This window comes from Symphalangus syndactylus, chromosome 4 (genome assembly GCF_028878055.3).
Source record: "Symphalangus syndactylus isolate Jambi chromosome 4, NHGRI_mSymSyn1-v2.1_pri, whole genome shotgun sequence".
NCBI classification, from domain to species: Eukaryota; Metazoa; Chordata; class Mammalia; order Primates; family Hylobatidae; genus Symphalangus; species Symphalangus syndactylus.
This window is the reverse complement of record NC_072426.2, coordinates 101,181,940-101,200,210: the sequence shown is the minus strand read 5'-3', so window position 1 is coordinate 101,200,210 and position 18,271 is coordinate 101,181,940. Positions and strand designations below refer to the sequence as shown.

Here is an 18,271-nt window from a genome sequence, read left to right as displayed (position 1 = left end):
ACATACGTATACACATTAGGTTAAATAATGCTTGCTGTGGCATTTCCTCACCGGATTTTTACAAGGAGAAAGCAGTACATGTTGACTAAATGCTTTATGTTTTTCTAAAAATACTGTACTAGTAAAATACAGTATTTCAGTACAGTAACATGCTGTATAGGTTTGTAGCGTAGGAGCAATAGGCTATACCATATAGCCTATGGTATACCTATATACCATATAGCTATACCATCCAGGTTTGTGTAAATGCACTCTATGATGTTTGCACAATGACGAGATCATCTAACAATGCATTTCTCACTAAGCGATACATAACTATATAGTATTCTCAGTTTGACTTTACAAGCAGAGAACCTATAAGCCACAAATGATAGCAAACTTGAGCTGGAGAGAATAAAGGTAATTGCAAGAAATTAAATCAGAGTTTGGCTTTGGATTTTATACATTTTCTCATTAAACTAGCTCACCCTGAGAGCTAACCTGATCTCATCAGGGCAAGATATTGGACCTACCGCATGATGTGTATATATAGAGAAAATAGAATTAGTTTCAAAGAATGTTGATATCAAGACATGGGTGACTGACATAAAAACTCCTGAAGAAAAAAAATTTTTTTTGAGATGGAGTCTTGCTCTGTCGCCCAGGCTGGAGTGCAATGGTGTGATCTTGGCTCCCTGCAACCTCCACCTCCTGGGTTCAAATAATTCTCATGCCTCAGCCTCCCAAGTAGCTGGAACTACAGGTGTGCACCACTACGCCTGGCTAATTTTTTGTATTTTTAGTAGAGACAGGGTTTTGCCATGTTGGCCAGGCTTGAACTCCGGGCCTCAAGTGATCCTCCTGCCTTCGCCTCCAAAAGTGCTGGGATTATAGGCATGAGCCACCATGCCCAGCCCATAGTTGTTTTTTGTTTTGTTTTGTTTTTTTTTGTAAAACCTTTAAACATATATTTGGCTCACTGAAGTTATAAATACCCAAAAGAAACAAGTATGGCTGTCATTCTTATCCCTGGGAGATGCATTCTGAGATACCCAGTGGATGCCTGTAACCAAGAATAGTACTGAACCCATTTGCCATCACATGGAACATGTTTCTATTCAGGTCTTTTTTTTTTTTTTTTTGAAATAGAGTCTCGCTCTGTGACCCAGGCTGGAGTGCAGTGGCACAATCTTGGCTCACTGCAACCTCCGCCTCCTGGGTTCAAGTGATTCTCCTGTCTCAGCCTCCCTAGTAGCTGGGATTACAGGCACCCGCCAACACACCTGGCTAATTTTTGTATTCTTAGTTAAGACAGGGTTTCACCATGTTGGCCAGGCTGGTCTCAAACTCCTGACCTCAGGTGATCCGCCTGCCTTGGCCTCCCAAAGTACTGGGATTACAGACATGAGCCACCATGCCTGGCCCTTGTTCAGGTCTTTCATTCACACATTTAAAGCCTTTTCCATCTTAACTAAGCACTTATCACACACTGTGGCTATAACTTTTGCAGTTTGAGATATAACAGCAAAATTAGCATAATTTTTTTTCCTTCTTCATAATTTCCCAGCTAGGAGATTCTTTCTTACCATAGATCTTAGCAACTCTACCATATAATTTTTTTCCTTTCCTTATTAAGTTGAGAACTTTCAACCTTTTAGGAAGTACTTTACAGCTTCTCTTTGGCACATCTGCATTGCCAGCATCACTACTCTTGTGCTTTGGGGCCATTAGTAAATAAAATAAAGGTTACTTAAACACAAGCACTCCAACACTGCAACAGTCGATCTGGTAACAGAGATGACTACTAAGTGACTAAGGGGTGGGCAGTGCAGACAGCCTCTATATGCTGACAAAGAGATCATTCATGTCCCCGCGGAACAAGTGGGACCTCATGAGATCTTATCACACTACTCAGAAAGGCATGCAATGTGAAACTTATGAACTGTTTATTTCTGGAATTTTCCATTTAATATTTTTGAACTACAGTTGACGGCAGGTAACTGAAACCTTAGAAAGAGAAATTGCAGATAAGGGAGGACTACTGTACTCTTTAACAAACTCTTCCAATTTTTGGAAAAGTCAAACTGGAAACCTCTAAGGATGGAATAAGAAACTACCCACATTCTGCTTTGTAGAGGCAAAGTGGAAGTACAAAACTAAAGGAAATGTCATTGAACATATCATTTTGTTTCTTGGATTTAATTAAGTCAAGAGTCAGGTCTCATCATTTAGTTTACACTTCCCCAGAAAACAAAACAAACAAAACTGGGCTATCAGTGCAAAAAGAAACCTACTTTGCCAAAGAGTGTTCTAGTTCCAGCAAGTGTTTGATTGAAAGCCTTCTTGCCTTCTGGTCTCCTTTTCTATAATATTTTGGCCAGGAAAGGAGCTGAGGCATGTCCCTTGATATGGTCATTTGTTGCATCAGACAGATGTAATTCTACCTTAGCACTTTAAAAAGATGGGTAGAAAGATGTCAACTTGATGATTTAAAGGGTGGGTGATTCTAGAATCTCTTTAGGTACTTTTAATCATTTAGTTGTAGTTATAATTTTTTAAAAAAGCTCCTTGATATTTAACTTAATACCTTCATTTTTTTTTTTTTTTTTTGTCTCTACTCTTTTTTTTTTTTTTGAGACGAAGTCTCACTCTGTCGCCCAGGCTGGAGTGCAGTAATGCGATCTTGGCTCACTCCAACCTCCACCTCCTGGGTTCAGGCGATTCTTGTGCCTCAGCCTCCCGAGTGGCTGGGATTACAGGCGTATGCCACCATGCCTGACTAATTTTCTGTTTTTTTGTTTTGTTTTGTTTTTTGAGACAGAGTCTCACTCTGTTGCCGAGACTGGAGTGCAATGGTGCGATCTTGGCTCACTGCAACTTCCGCCTCCTGGGCTCAAGCAATTCTCATGCCTCAGCCTCCCAAGCAGCTGGGATTACAGGGACATGCCACCACACTCGGCTGATTTCTGTAGTTTTAGTATAGATGGGGTTTCACCATCTTGGCCAGGCTAGTCTCATACTCCTGACCTCAGGTGATCCACCTACTTGGCCTCCCAAAGTGCTGGGATTACAGGCATGAGCCACCACTCCCAGCCTAATTTTCTGTATTTTTAATAGAAACAGGAATTCGCCATGTTGGCCAGGCTGGTTTCGAACTCCTGACCTCGGGTGATCTGCCCGTCTCATCCTCCCAAAGTGCTGGGATTACAGATGTGAGCCACTGCACCCGGCCTTGTCTCTATTCTTATTGACAGATGAGAATAATTAACATAGTTCTTTATATCTCTCTTTTTCTTTCTGATTGAACAAATCTAGTTAACCTCAATATTTTTTCTTGAAGACTGAAATATAATCAGTGACTGAAATATAAATCAGTTACTGTTATCCTCCGAATCATACCTGATTTACCTTTAGATAATTGACACTCATGCTTCTTACAACGTAACAATTTTTTTTTTTTTTTGAGACAGAGTTTCTCTCTTGTCGCCCTGGAGTGCAGTGGCATGAGACTGGAGTGCAATGGCATAATCTTGGCTCACTGCAACCTCTGCCTTCTGGGTTCAAGTGATTCTCCTGCCTCAGCCTCTCGAGTAGCTGGGATTATAGGCATGTGCCTCCACATTGCGTAATTTTGTATTTTTAGTAGAGATGGGGTTTTGCCATGTTGACCAAGCTGGTCTCCAACTCCTGACCTCAGGTTATTCTGCCTGCCTTGGCCTCTCAAAGTGCTGGGATTACAGGCATGAGCCATTGTGCCCGGCCAAAATATAACAATTTTATTGGTTATTTGATAAGCATGTGAATCCCAGCTTATAAGCAAGATCATGCTACAGACTGGAATTCTATTAGATAATACCTTTTCAGTGTCCTTGTCTTATATTCTGGAGTTGGCTGCTTCTTTCTTCTACAAATTAGTTTTTGCTTTTTTTTGACATGACAGCTCCTTTCCCCCCTTACCCCTCTCAAATTAAAATTAACCTATAATCTTTCAAATAATTTTCTAATACCTTTCAGTTTTGACTGACATCCTACTTGCTACACTTATTAAGAAATCAATGAATATATTAACTGGAATTAGATGTGGCACCTATCTCCAAGGAACTCAATAGTTCTCAATAGCCTTAGATGAAATTTTTAATAACCTTAAAAGAGAATTTTAAAAACCAAACATATTCTTAAGTCATTCTCTTAAACCTGTTTTTTGAGTTCCCAAATAAAGAAAAAAGGGTAGAATGAAAAAAAAAAAAAGATCAGAATTAAGAGCATTAAAATAGCTGTAAAATCCAGCACCTAATAATTCTTGTGATTAAATATAATTAAATGGCTAGTTTAGGTAGTGTCTTGCAAGCACAAAAGAACGGTGTATTTCTTCACAGTCGTAAGACTTGAGTGGCAAAAAAATTGGTAAAAGATGATTCTGAAGAAGGTAGACTGTACATATTCCAGAAATTTGGTCTTTTTCTGTCTCTAAAATTCAGAAAATTTTATTTTTCTTTAGAGTCCCAAATAAATCAGGTACAGAAATGCCATTTCAGACTAAAAGTAATAACTTAATCAGACAAAGAACAGAAATAGTTCAGTCCGAAAGACAGTGTGAAGTAGATCCGAGTTGGAATCCTAGTTCTACCATATAATAGTCCTGTGACTTTTACCTCTTTGTGTTTCAGTTTCTACAACCAGAACATGGGTAAAACATCACTAAACCTGACAGGGTTGTTGAGAATTAAAATAAAGAAGGCATGTAATGTATATAAAGTGCCTGGCTCATAGTAGGTACTCAGTAAATGATCATGAACTTATCCCTTTTCTCTGACCCCTCTGGAAATTAAGTTTGAGAGAGAAATAGCACTCTCTTCACTTTCAAAGCTACTGTGATGAGAAAAAGACAGCAATAACTAAATGGAACAATAAATCTCCTGGATCTGAAGTTTTAAAGTAGGTAAGTAATGAAATGAAGCTAGTGAGAGATGGACAGAAAGAATGGTGGAATTATAAAACCCATACAAAAGTTATTAAGATACTATTAATCATTTCTGTTTTCCTCTTGGCTGTGATGATGAGATTATATTTCATACTCAATGAGAGGAGAAATTACCCAAACTTAGAAAAGTGAAATTAAAAGTGTTTCATAAAAACAAAAATTGCTGCCATTTTCCAGATGTTTTATCAGAAAACTATTTCAAAATCAAAGTAAGGCCTTTCAATCATCCAAGAGAGATGACCTATTTATATGCCTGTTGCCATACTAGGTGGCAGTGGGTATAAATGGGAAGGTGAACACACTTATTAAAGGCACAGTGCATGCCAGGTGGTGTTAGGTATGAAATGTTTTATTAGTTTGCTAAGGCTCCCATAGCAAAATACTACAGACTGGGACTTTTTCTTATAGTTCTGGAGGCTATGCGAGTGTAAGTTCAAAGGGTCAGCAGGGTTGGTTTCCTCTGAGGCTTGTCTCCTTGGCTTACAGATGACTGCCTTCTGGCTGCGACTGCCTTCTGGCTGCGACTGCCTTCTGACTGCGACTGCCTTCTGGCTGCCTCTTCACATGATTATCTCTTGGGTCTTTTTGTCATGCCTAAATTTCTTCTTCTTATATGGACACCAGTCAGGTTGGATTAGAGCCCACTCTTACCCCTCATTTAATGCAATCACCTCTTTAAAGACCTTATCTCCAAGTAAAGTCATATTCTGAGATACTGGGGGTTGGGACATCAACATAGGAATTTTGGAATTTTGATGGGACACAATTCATCCCATTACAAACATCATCTCACTTAACCATTGCCCTGTTTTACAAATGAGGAGCCAGGCTCTGAGAGAATAAATAACTAATCAAATGTCACATAGCCAGTAAGTGGTGGAACCAAAATTTTAACCAAGGCCTCATTAGCACTAAAGCCTATACTCTTGCTGCTAGTCATGCTTCCTCAAAGAAGTACAAATGTAGTTGAGAAGACACAGTACTGACTGATAAAATTTTATATAAGGAGGTCGTCAATAAGAAGGTACTTACTCTACTGGACGTCTTCGTCCATTTTCTGCTGGTATAAAAGAATACCACAGATTGGATAATTGATAAAGAACAGAAGTTTATTTGGCTCATGGTTTTGGAGGCTGGGAAGTCCAAGAGCATGGCACCAATATCTGGCAGGGGTCCTTTCATGGTGGATGGCCAAGCAAACATGTAAGACAGAGGGTAAATGGGGGCCAAACTTACCCTTTAATCAGGAGCCCACTACCACAGTAATAGCCACTTGCATGAAAATGACATTAATGCGTTTATGATAGCAGAGCCCTCATGACCTAATCACCTCTTAAAGCCCCTGCCTCTTAACAGTGATACAACAGCAATTAAATTTCCAATACATGAACTTTGGTTGGGGGGGGTGGGGTGGTGTATAATGAAACCATAGCACTAGACTTACACCATGATATGGGAAGAATGGATTCAGTATTACTAGCCACTTACAGAACACTTAACTACATGTTAAGCTGCATTCTTTCACAAGAGTCTATTTGTCTCCTCACATGACGAACTGCTGACTGGCAAAAGGAACAGTCTTAGCACGTCTTGGTCCAAAGCCTACAAATAGTTCCACATCAATGTCAAACAAAAGAGAGGCTTCTAGAGTAAGTATCTTAGATACGACTGCCTTTTACATCTCTTTTCTTCTGCATTTGGGTGTAGGCTATGTGTAGGAACACATGTATGAAACCCCTAATCTGCTTTATAATATTTTCCCTCATGGGCATGCTACACAATATGTTCCTTTTTTTTTTTTGAGACAGAATCTCACTCTGTCACCAGGCTGGAGTGCAGTGGCACAATCTTGGCTCACTGCAACCTCCACCTCCCCGGTTCAAGCGATTCCCCTGCCTCAGCCTCCCGAGTAGCTGCGACTACAGGCACGCGCCACCATGCCCAGCTAGTTTTTTGTATTATTAGTAGATACGGGGTTTCACCATGTTGGACAGGATGGTCTCAATCTCCTGACTTTGTGATCTGCCCGCCTCGGACTCCCAAAGTGCTGGGATTACAGGCATGAGCCACTGCACCCGGCCTTCTACGCAATATGTTAGTGGGCTTTCAACTCTATAGCATCTCAGTATGCAAGACAAAAGTCCTATGCTCTGTTTCTCTAGGCTCTCATTTGTGTTTCTAGGAATAAGTGTTGGTTTAGATTGTGGTCAGGCTGGCACCTGCTCAGTGCTCTGGTTGACCCTGTATGTTTTTGCTAAAAGTTTTTTTGTTTGTTTTTATTGTTTTTTTAAATTTCTTTGTTTTTGTTTTTGCTAAAAGTATTACCCTAGTTTGTGCTTCTTTAACTACATTTTTTGGACCTATACTCTGTTTAATTGTAATTATATAATTAATAAGGTAAATCACTTACATTCCCAGAATATGTTACAAATACTCCCAAAGAGCTGGTGGAGCCAAGATGGCCAAATAGGAACAGCTCCGGTCTCCAGCTCCCAGCCCCAGCGACACAGAAGATGGGTGATTTCTGCATTTCTGCTTGAGGTACCGGTTTCATCTCACTAGGGAGTGCCTAACAGTGGGTTCAGGACAGTCGGTGAAGCGCACTGTGCGCGAGCCGAAGCAGGGCGAGGCATTGCCTCACTCCGGAAGCGCAAGGGGTCAGGGAGTTCCCTTTCCTAGTCAAAGAAAGGGGAAACAGACGGCACCTGGAATATCGGGTCAGTCCCGTCCTAATACTGCGCTTTTCCAACGGGCCTGGAAAACGGCACACTGGGAGATTGTGTCCCGCACCTGGCTCGGAGGGTCCTATGCCCACAGAGTCTTGCTGATTGCTAGCACAGCAGTCTGAGATCACGCTGCAAGGCGGCAACGAGGCTGGGGGAGGGGCGCCCGCCATTGCCCAGGCTTCCTTAGGTAACCAAAGCAGCCAGGAAGCTCGAACTGGGTGGAGCCCACCACAGCTCAAGGAGGCCTGCCTGCCTCTGTAGGCTCCACCTCTGGGGGCAGGGCACAGACAACCAAAAACTCAGCGAGAACCTCCACAGCCTTAAATGTCCCTGTCTGACTGACAGCTTTGAAGAGAGTAGTGGTTCTCCCAGCACGCAGCTGGAGATCTGAGAACGGACAGACTGCCTCCTAAAGTGGGTCCCTCACCCCTGAGCAGCCTAACTGGGAGGCACCCCCCCAGTAGGGACAGACTGACACCTCATTCAACCGGGTACTCCTCTGAGACAAAACTTTCAGAGGAACTATCAGACAGCTGAATTTGTGGTCTCACGAAAATCCGCTGTTCTGCAGCCACCGGTGCTGACACCCAGCCAAACAGGGTCTGGAGTGGACCTCTAGTAAACTCCAACAGACCTGCAGCTGAGGGTCTTGTCTGGTAGAAGGAAAATTAACAAACAGAAAGGACATCCACACCAAAAACCCATCTGTACATCACCATCATCGAAGACAAAAAGTAGATAAAACCACAAAGATGGGGAAAAAACAGACCAAAAAAACTGGAAACTCTAAAAAACAGAGCACCTCTCCTCCTCCAAAGGAACGCAGTTCCTCACCAGCAACGGAACAAAACTGGATGGAGGATGACTTTGATGAGTTGAGAGAAGAAGGCTTCAGATGATCAAACTACTCTGAGCTACGAGAGGAAATTCAAAACAATAGCAAAGAAGTTAAAAACTTTGAAAAAAAATTAGAAGAATGGATAACTAGAATAACCAATGGAGAGAAGGGCTTAAAGGAGATGATGGAGCTGAAAGCCAAGTTTTGAGAACTACGCGAAGAATGCAGAAGCCTCAGTAGCAGATGCGATCAACTGGAAGAAAGGGTATCGCTGATAGAAGATGAAATGAATGAAATGAAGAGAGAAGGGAAGTTTAGAGAAAAAAGAATAAAAAGAAATGAACAAAGCCTCCAAGAAATTTGGGACTATGTGAAAAGACCAAACCTACGCCTGATTGGTGTACCTGAAAATGATGGGGAGAATGGAACCAAGTTGGAAAACACTCTGCAAGATATTATCCAGGAGAACTTCCCCAATCTAGCAAGGCAGGCCAGCATTCAGATTCAGGAAATACAGAGAACGCCACAAAGATACTCCTCGAGAAGGGCAACTCCAAGACACATAATTGTCAGATTCACCAAAGTTGAAATGAAGGAAAAAATGTTAAGGGCAGCCAGAGAGAAAGGTCGGGTTACCCACAAAGGGAAGCACATCAGACTAACAGCTGATCTCTCAGCAGAAACTCTACAAGCCAGAAGAGAGTGGGGGCCGATATTCAACATTCTTAAAGAAAAGAATTTTCAACCCAGAATTTCCTATCCCGCCAAACTAAGCTTCATAAGTGAAGGAGAAATAAAGTACTTTACAGACAAGCAAACGCTGAGTGATTTTGTCACCACCAGGCCTGCCCTAAAAGAGCTCCTGAAGGAAGCACTAAACATGGAAAGGAACAACCGGTACCAGCCCCTGCAAAAACATGCCAAATTGTAAAGACCATCGAGGCTAGGAAGAAACTATAGCAACTAACGAGCAAAATAACCAACTAACATCATAATGACAGGATCAGATTCACACATAATAATATTCACGTTAAATGTAAATGGGCTAAATGCTCCAATCAAAAGACACAGACTGGCAAACTGGATAAGGAGTCAGGACCCATCAGTGTGCTGTATTCAGGAAACCCATCTCATGTGCAGAGACACACATAGACTCAAAATAAAGGGATGGAGGAAGATCTATCAAGCAACTGGAAAACAAAAAAAGGCAGGGGTTGCAATCCTAGTCTCTGATAAAATAGACTTTAAACCAACAAAGATCAAAAGAGACAAAGAAGGCCATTACATAATGGTAAAGGGATCAATTCAACAAGAAGAGCTAACTATCCTAAATATATATGCACCCAACACAGGAGCACCCAGATTCATAAAGCAAGTCCTCAGTGACCTACAAAGGGACTTAAACTCCCACACAATAATAATGGGAGATTTTAACACCCCACTGTCAGCATTAGACAGATCAACGAGACAGAAAGTTAACAAGGATATCCAGGAATTGAACTCAGCTCTACATAAAGTGGACCTAATAGACATCTACAGAACTCTCCACCCCAAATCAACAGAATATACATTTTTTTCAGCACCACACCACACCTATTCCAAAATTGACCACATAGTTGGAAGTAAAGCTCTTCTCAGCAAATGTAAAAGAACAGAAATTATAACAAACTGTCTCTCAGACCACAGTGCAATCAAACTAGAACTCAGGATTAAGAAACTCAGTCAAAACCGCTCAACTACATGGAAACTGAACAACCTGCTCCTGAATGACTATTGGGTACATAATGAAATGAAGGCAGAAATAAAGATGTTCTTTGAAACCAACGAGAACAAAGACACAACATACCAGAATCTCTGGGACATGTTCAAAGCAGTGTGTAGAGGGAAATTTTTAGCACTAAATGCCCACAAGAGAAAGCAGGAAAGATCCAAAATTGACACCCTAACATCACAATTAAAAGAACTAGAAAAGCAAGAGAAAACACATTCAAAAGCTAGCAGAAGGCTAGAAATAACTAAAATCAGAGCAGAACTGAAGGAAATAGAGACACAAAAAACCCTTCAAAAAATTAATGAATCCAGGAGCTGGTTTTTTGAAAAGATCAACAAAATTGATAGACCGCTAGCAAGACTAATAAAGAAGAAAAGAGAGAAGAATCAAATAGATGCAATAAAAAACGAAAAAGGGGATATCACCACCGATCCCACAGAAATACAATCTACCATCAGAGAATACTACAAACACCTCTATGCAAATAAACTAGAAAATCTAGAAGAAATGGATAAATTCCTCGACAAATACACCCTCCCAAGACTAAACCAGGAAGAAGTTGAATCTCTGAATAGACCAATAACAGGTTCTGAAATTGTGGCAATAATCAATAGCTTACCAACCAAAAAGAGTCCAGGACCTGATGGATTCACAGCTGAATTCTACCAGAGGTACAAGGAGGAACTGGTACAATTCCTTCTGAAACTATTCCAGTCGATAGAAAGAGAGGGAATCCTCCCTAACACATTTTACGAAGCCAGCATCGTCCTGATACCAAAACCTGGCAGAGACATAACCAAAAAAGAGAATTTCAGACCAATATCCTTGATGAACATTGATGCAAAAATCCTCAATAAAATACTGGCAAACCGAATCCAGCAGCACATCAAAAAGCTTATACACCATGATCAAGTGGGCTTCATCCCTGGGATGCAAGGCTGGTTCAACATACGCAAATCAATAAATGTAATCCAGCATATAAACAGAATCAAAGACAAAAACCACATGATTATCTCAATAGATGCAGAAAAGGCCTTTGACAAAATTCAACAACCCTTCATGCTAAAAACTCTCAATAAATTAGGTATTGATGGGACGTATCTCAAAATAATAAGAGCTATCTACAACAAACCCACAGCCAATATCATACTGAATGGGCAAAAACTGGAAGCATTCCCTCTGAAAACTGCCACAAGACAGGGATGCCCTCTCTCACCGCTCCTATTCAACATAGTGCTGGAAGTTCTGGCCAGAGCAATCAGGCAGGAGAAGGAAATAAAGGGTATTCAATTAGGAAAAGAAGAAGTCAAATTGTCCCTGTTTGCAGATGACATGATTGTATATCTAGAAAACCCCATTGTCTCAGCCCAAAATCTCCTTAAGCTGATTAGCAACTTCAGCAAAGTCTCAGGATACAAAATTAATGTACAAAAATCACAAGCATTCTTGTACACCAATAACAGACAAACAGAGAGCCAAATCATGAGTGAACTCCCATTCACAATTGCTTCAAAGAGAATAAAATACCTAGGAATCCAACTTACAAGGGATGTGAAGGACCTCTTCAAGGAGAACTACAAACCACTGCTCAATGAAATAAAAGAGGATACAAACAAATGGAAGAACATTCCATGCTCATGGGTTGGAAGAATCAATATCGTGAAAATGGCCATACTGCCCAAGGTAATTTATAGATTCAATGCCATCCCCATCAAGCTACCAATGACTTTCTTCACAGAATTGGAAAAAACTACTTTAAAGTTCATATGGAACCAAAAAAGAGCCCGCATCGCCAAGTCAATCCTAAGCCAAAAGAACAAAGCTGGAGGCATCACGCTACCTGACTTTAAACTATACTACAAGGCTACAGTAACCAAAACAGCATGGTACTGGTACCACAACAGAGACATAGATCAATGGAACAGAACAGAGCCCTCAGAAATGATGCCGCATAGCTACAACTATCTGATCTTTGACAAACCTGACAAAAACAAGAAATGGGGAAAGGATTCCCTATTTAATAAATGGTGCTGGGAAAACTGGCTAGCCATATGTAGAAAGCTGCAACTGGATCCCTTCCTTACACCTTATACAAAAATTAATTCAAGATGGATTAAAGACTTATATGTTAGACCTAAAACCATTAAAATCCTACAAGAAAACCTAGGCAATACCATTCAGGACATAGGCGTGGGCAAGGACTTCATGTCTAAAACACCAAAAGCAATGGCAACAAAAGCCAAAATCGACAAATAGGATCTCATTAAACTAAAGAGCTTCTGCACAGCAAAAGAAACTATCATCAGAGTGAACAGGCAACCTACACAATGGGAGAAAATTTTTGCAACCTACTCATCTGACAAAGGGCTAATATCCAGAATCTACAATGAACTCAAACAAATTTACAAGAAAAAAACAAACAACCCCATCAAAAAGTGGGCAGAGGACATGAACAGACACTTCTCAAAAGAAGACATTTATGCAGCCAAAAAACACATGAAGAAATGCTCCTCATCACTGGCCATCAGAGAAATGCAAATCAAAACCACAGTGAGATACCATCTCACACCAGTTAGAATGGCCATCATTAAAAAATCAGGAAACAACAGGTGCTGGAGAGGATGTGGAGAAATAGGAACACTTTTACACTGTTGGTGGGACTGTAAACTAGTTCAACCATTGTGGAAGTTAGTGTGGCGATTCCTCAGGGATCTAGAACTAGAAATACCATTTGACCCAGCCATCCCATTACTGGGTATATACCCAAAGGACTATAAATCATGCTGCTATAAAGACACATGCACATGTATGTTTATTGCGGCACTATTCACAATAGCAAAGAGTTGGAACCAACCCAAATGTCCAACAACAATAGACTGGATTAAGAAAATGTGGCACATATACACCATGGAACACTATGCAGCCATAAAAAATGATGAGTTCGTGTCCTTTGTAGGGACATGGATGAAACTGGAAAACATCATTCTCAGTAAACTATCGCAAGGACAAAAAACCAAACACCGCATGTTCTCACTCATAGGTGGGAATTGAACAATGAGAACTCATGGACACAGGAAGGGGAACATCACGCTCCAGGGACTGTTGTGGGGTGGGGGGAAGGGGGAGGGACAGCATTAGGAGATACACCTAATGCTAAATGACGAGTTAATGGGTGCAGGAAATCAACATGGCACATGGATACATATGTAACAAACCTGCACATTGTGCACATGTACCCTAAAACCCTAAAGTATAATTAAAAAAAAAAAAAAAAAAAAAAAAAAACAAATACTCCCAAAGAAGACCAGTCTGGGTATATATGCATACTAAGAAGGCAAGGCATATGACTTGAAGCCTAGTACATACTAACTCTTACATAAACATTGTTAGATGAGGTCTACTTCTTTCTTCTGTACTCTGAGGAGTATACTGGAACACTCCTATAAGAATGCAAATTTCACAAAGGTAAACACTATGCCTGTGTGTGTGTGTGTGTGTGTATGTGTGTATTTGTTGTAACATATCTAGTATATTTTATATATAAAAATACCCAATATAAATCAGTGAACAAAATAAAATTCACTGCCTCAGAAGTATCTGTTTTCCTAGGGTAAAAATAGTAATGTTACCATTTCCAAATAAAGCTCTGGAAGCATAATACTTAAATGCTATTGGACATACATTTTCTTCATTCTGTGAAGTTATATTTTGAACTCCATGATCTGCTACAGTTTACTGTGGCAAGGTAACTGGCAAAAAATAAGAGTACTGTGGTTATTCTGAAGATAGGGCCCTCTATGTACAACTAGACAAAAGGAAAATGTCGCTAACTAGAATATTTAGAAACTGAGGTATTACGATTAATTTATGACTAATTTTCTGGTTTACTGAGAGCTGACCAGATAATGTCTTTTGCTTCTATTATTGTTGAAATCTTTTCAAGTGATTTTCTAGGCTGATGTGTCACATTCCTCTGTATGCGATGAAGAAAAAACCCTTTGAAGTCTAAGCACTTAACCTTTCCTGATACTTACTTGGCCTTGAGCTTTTCACTAGACAGAGAAGTTATCTATCCAGCTGTGCAAAGGAAGTTAGAATAGGGAAGCTGTGTTTGGTTCATGTAAAGGTATTGAAAAAAAGAAAATCCTATACAATATTTAGTTAAGAAAAAAAGAAAGAAAAAAAGGAATAGGGAAGCTGTAAAACTTTTGAACATGGCAAACATTTACTGACCTTTTATTATACAGTAAGTCTTCACTAGGTTCTAGGAAACTGAGACTTTAAGTGAAACAATGCATAACAAAACCAATGTTACCATAGGCTAATTGATAAAGATGAGAGTTAATTTCCTATGGCATATTTCTGGTCACAAAAACATCACCATGGCTGGGAGTGGTGGCTCACACCTGTAATCCCAGCACTTTGGGAGGCCGAGGTGGGCAGATCACCTGAGGTTGGGAGTTTGAGACCAGCCTGGCCAACATGGTAAAGCCTTGACTGTACTAAAAATACAAAAATTAGCTGGGCGTGGTGGGACACGCCTGTCATCCCAGCTACTCAGGAAGCTGAGGCAGGAGAATCGCTTGAACCTGGGAGGTGGAGGCTGCAGTGAGTGGAGATCGCACCACTGCACTCCAGCTCGGGAGACAGAGCAAGACTCCATCTCAAAATGAAAACAAAAGCATCATCAAATTTCTAAATAAAGACCCAAAACACTTCTAATAGTAAACACTGAAATAAATGTGAGCTATATATAGATCTAAGAAAGATTGATAAAAACAAGTAAGATAGTCGTTTACCCAATTTTTAGTGATTAGATGTCGGTGGTCATAGTGGTGGTGGGTTAAATCAAGAAATAAATGTTTGTAAAGTGAAAACTGTAATAAGTACCTCCTCCTACCATGAAGTTCAAACATAAACAATAACCAATACGGCAGGCTCACTGAGAGCTTTTGCACTGTGTTGTTTATCATCTACTTTATGAGTTTATTTCACAATAATTTGCATTCTTTCATTTTCTAACATGCTTATTCCAGTTCAGGATGGAAGATGATCAGAGACTATCCTGGCTGCTCTGGGTGCAAAGCAGGAACCCACCCTGGACAAGATGCCGCTCCATCTCAGGGCACACTCTCACACACCCACTCACTTAGACTGGGACCATTTAGACACTCCAGTGCACGGAACATGTACATCTTTGGGATATGAGAGGAAACTGGAGTACTCAGGGAAAACTCAAACAGACAGGGGACTCCGCACAGACAGTGGCTCTAGGGGGAAATCGATTTGTTCCCGCTCATCATTGTTACAACAAAATGACATTGAACGAAACAACACAATTGAGACAAGTGGGTGGAAAAGGTGAAATCCTATATAAGAATCTTGGGGAAACATGGGAAAGCAGATAGCACCTTTCTCCAATATTTTCACCTGTTTTAGTTACAGTATTTAATGTTTTGAAATTCCAAATAATATTAAGGTAGGGCATGTGTTAAAAGAAAAAGAGAGGCTGGGTGCAGTGGCTCACACCTGTAATCCCAGCACTATGGGAGGCCAAGGCAGGAGGATCACATGAGGTCAGGAGTTCAAGACCAGTCTGGCCAACATGGTGAAACCGCATCTCTAATAAAAATACAAAATTAGCCGGGTGTGGTGGCACATGCCTCTAATTCCAGGTACTCGAGAGGCTGAGGCAGGAGAATTGCTTGAACCTGGGAGGCGGAGGTTGCAGTGAGCCAAGATCATATCATGCCACCGCACTCCACCCTTGCTGATGGAGTAAGACTGTCTCAAAAAAAAAAAAAGAAGAAGAAGAAGAAAAAGAAAAAGAGGTTGGGAAACACCAGTGTAAGAGAATTTTTAAAAATGTCAAGAAATTAGAGACTAGATTTTTGTCTCCAAACAAAAATACATATAGAAGGCATTTGATCAATGTTTTGAATGGAATAGAATAAATAGCTAGAATAGCATGATAGTCTAAACTTTAAATGGAAAAGTAAACTTGTAAATCCCCAAACACAGTAAGATACCTTTGCAAATCTCAGCAACATTGCCTTAAACAATTAAAGAGACAGGATCTCATTGTGTTGCCCAGGCTGCTCTGAAACTCCTGGGCTCAAGCGATTCTCCCACCTTAGCCTCCCGGGTAGCTGCGACTATGGGTGTGTGCCACTGTGTCTGGTTAAGCACATATATTTTATATTAAGCACACATATTTTTATTCTGACATTGTGTGTTTCCAGCTCTTACTACCTTTGCAATTATCCATCCTTCTTCATCTCCATCTTCTGGTGTCTTCCATACAATAAACAAAAAAGCAGGAATATATGCTCAGATTGAGAACTGCTGTGACCCCTGAGTTTCTTTCTCCACAAACGGAGCATACAAAGACAGCTAAGATTTTCAATTTAGAGGTTTTTGGTTTTCGATTCCAGAAATACTTCACTTCATGACATTTTCACAGAACATGTTGTTTCCTATCTGCTGTCAGTTTATAAATCACTGATAAGCTTCAAACCAATCAGTTCTCACAGCTGGAGGTAAATGGAAAGAATGCCTATAGTACAGGCCCTCCTGCCCATCAGTTCCACATGTGATGGATCTACTAAGTCTAAGGAAGACCTACCTCGAGCTTCAGAACATCATGCTGAAGTTTACGCTGAAATTCGAGGAAGTTTTTGATTGTCAGCTTTCCCTTCAGATCAGCTCCAAAAAAGTAGGTTGTGAGGGCTGAACACAAGCCAGACTTGAGGGTGTTGCCAGTAGTCGGACGATCTCTGTGGCGCATACCCATACTGGTTTGGGAGCGAATGATGCTCTGAACCTAATACAGAATCAAACCCGCATCCAGAAAAATATTAGGAAGTGAAAAAACATAAACATAGAAAAGTAAGAATCAGAACTATTGTTTACTGTTTGCCTACTCTGTATTATAATTATCTCTTTTAACGCTTACAACAATTTTTTTTTTTTGAGACAGAGTCTGTCTCTGTCACCCAGGCTAAAGTGCAGTGGTACAAAATCAGGTCACTGCAACCTCTACCTCCCAGGTTCAAGCAATTCTCGTGCCTCAGCCTCCTGAGTAGCTGGGACTATAGGTACGCACCATCATGCCTGGCTAACTTTTTGTATTTTAATAGAGATGGGGTTTTACTATGTCGGCCAGGCTGGTCTTGAACTCCTGACCTCAAGTGATCCTCCCACCTTGGCCTCCCAAAGTCCTGGGATTGCAGGCGTGAGCCACCGCGCCCAGCCTACAATAATCTTATAGGTTCTATTATCCTTATTTTATAAATGAGATTGAAGCACACAGAATTAAATAACTTGCTCAAGGTCAAGTGGCTGGCAAGTAGCAGAATTAGGGTTCTAACACAGACAGCCTGACAACTTTATAATTGGGATCCTCTTAGAAAATCTCTGTTCAGGAAAGGATGAACATTTGTTTTGGAGACTCAAAAACTCTCTCATGGCCGGGTGTGGTGGTTCATGCCTATAATCCCAGCACTTTGGGAGGCTGAGGTGGGGGGATCACCTGAGGTCAGGAGTTCAAGACCAGCCTGGCCGAGATGGTGAAACCCCATCTCTACTAAAAACACAAAAATTAGCCGGGTATGGTGGTGGGTGCCTATAATCCCAGCTGCTCAGGAGGCTGAGGCAGGAGAATCACTTGAACCCGGGAGGTGGAGGTTGCAGTGAGCCAAGATTGTGCCACTGCACTCCAGCCTGGGTGACAGAGCGAGACTCCATCTCAAAAAAAAAAAAAAAAAAGAGACAGGATCTTGCTCTGTCATACAGGCTGGGGTGCAATGGCGCAATCATAGCTCACTGCAACTTCAAATTCCTGTGCTCACGTGATCCTCCCACCACAGCCTCCAGAGTAGCTAGGACTACAGGCACATACCACCAATCCCAGCTAATTTTCTTCCCCCTGTAGAGATAAGGTCTCACTATGTTGCCCAGGCTGGTTTCAAACTAGC

General features: G+C 40.9%; 1 protein-coding gene across 6 annotated transcripts in view; it reads right to left on the bottom strand.

Annotated features, from left to right (window-relative positions):
• LOC129481027 (calcium uptake protein 1, mitochondrial) overlaps positions 1 to 18,271 on the bottom strand; it is a 272,554-nt gene that overhangs the window by 98,232 nt on the left and 156,051 nt on the right. For all 6 annotated transcript variants that reach the window (XM_055275815.2, XM_063637578.1, XM_055275811.2 and 3 more), the window contains one exon: positions 16,921 to 17,118. In XM_055275815.2, coding sequence (XP_055131790.1) covers positions 16,921 to 17,118 — 198 coding nt within the window. The remainder of the gene's footprint in view (positions 1 to 16,920; positions 17,119 to 18,271) is intronic.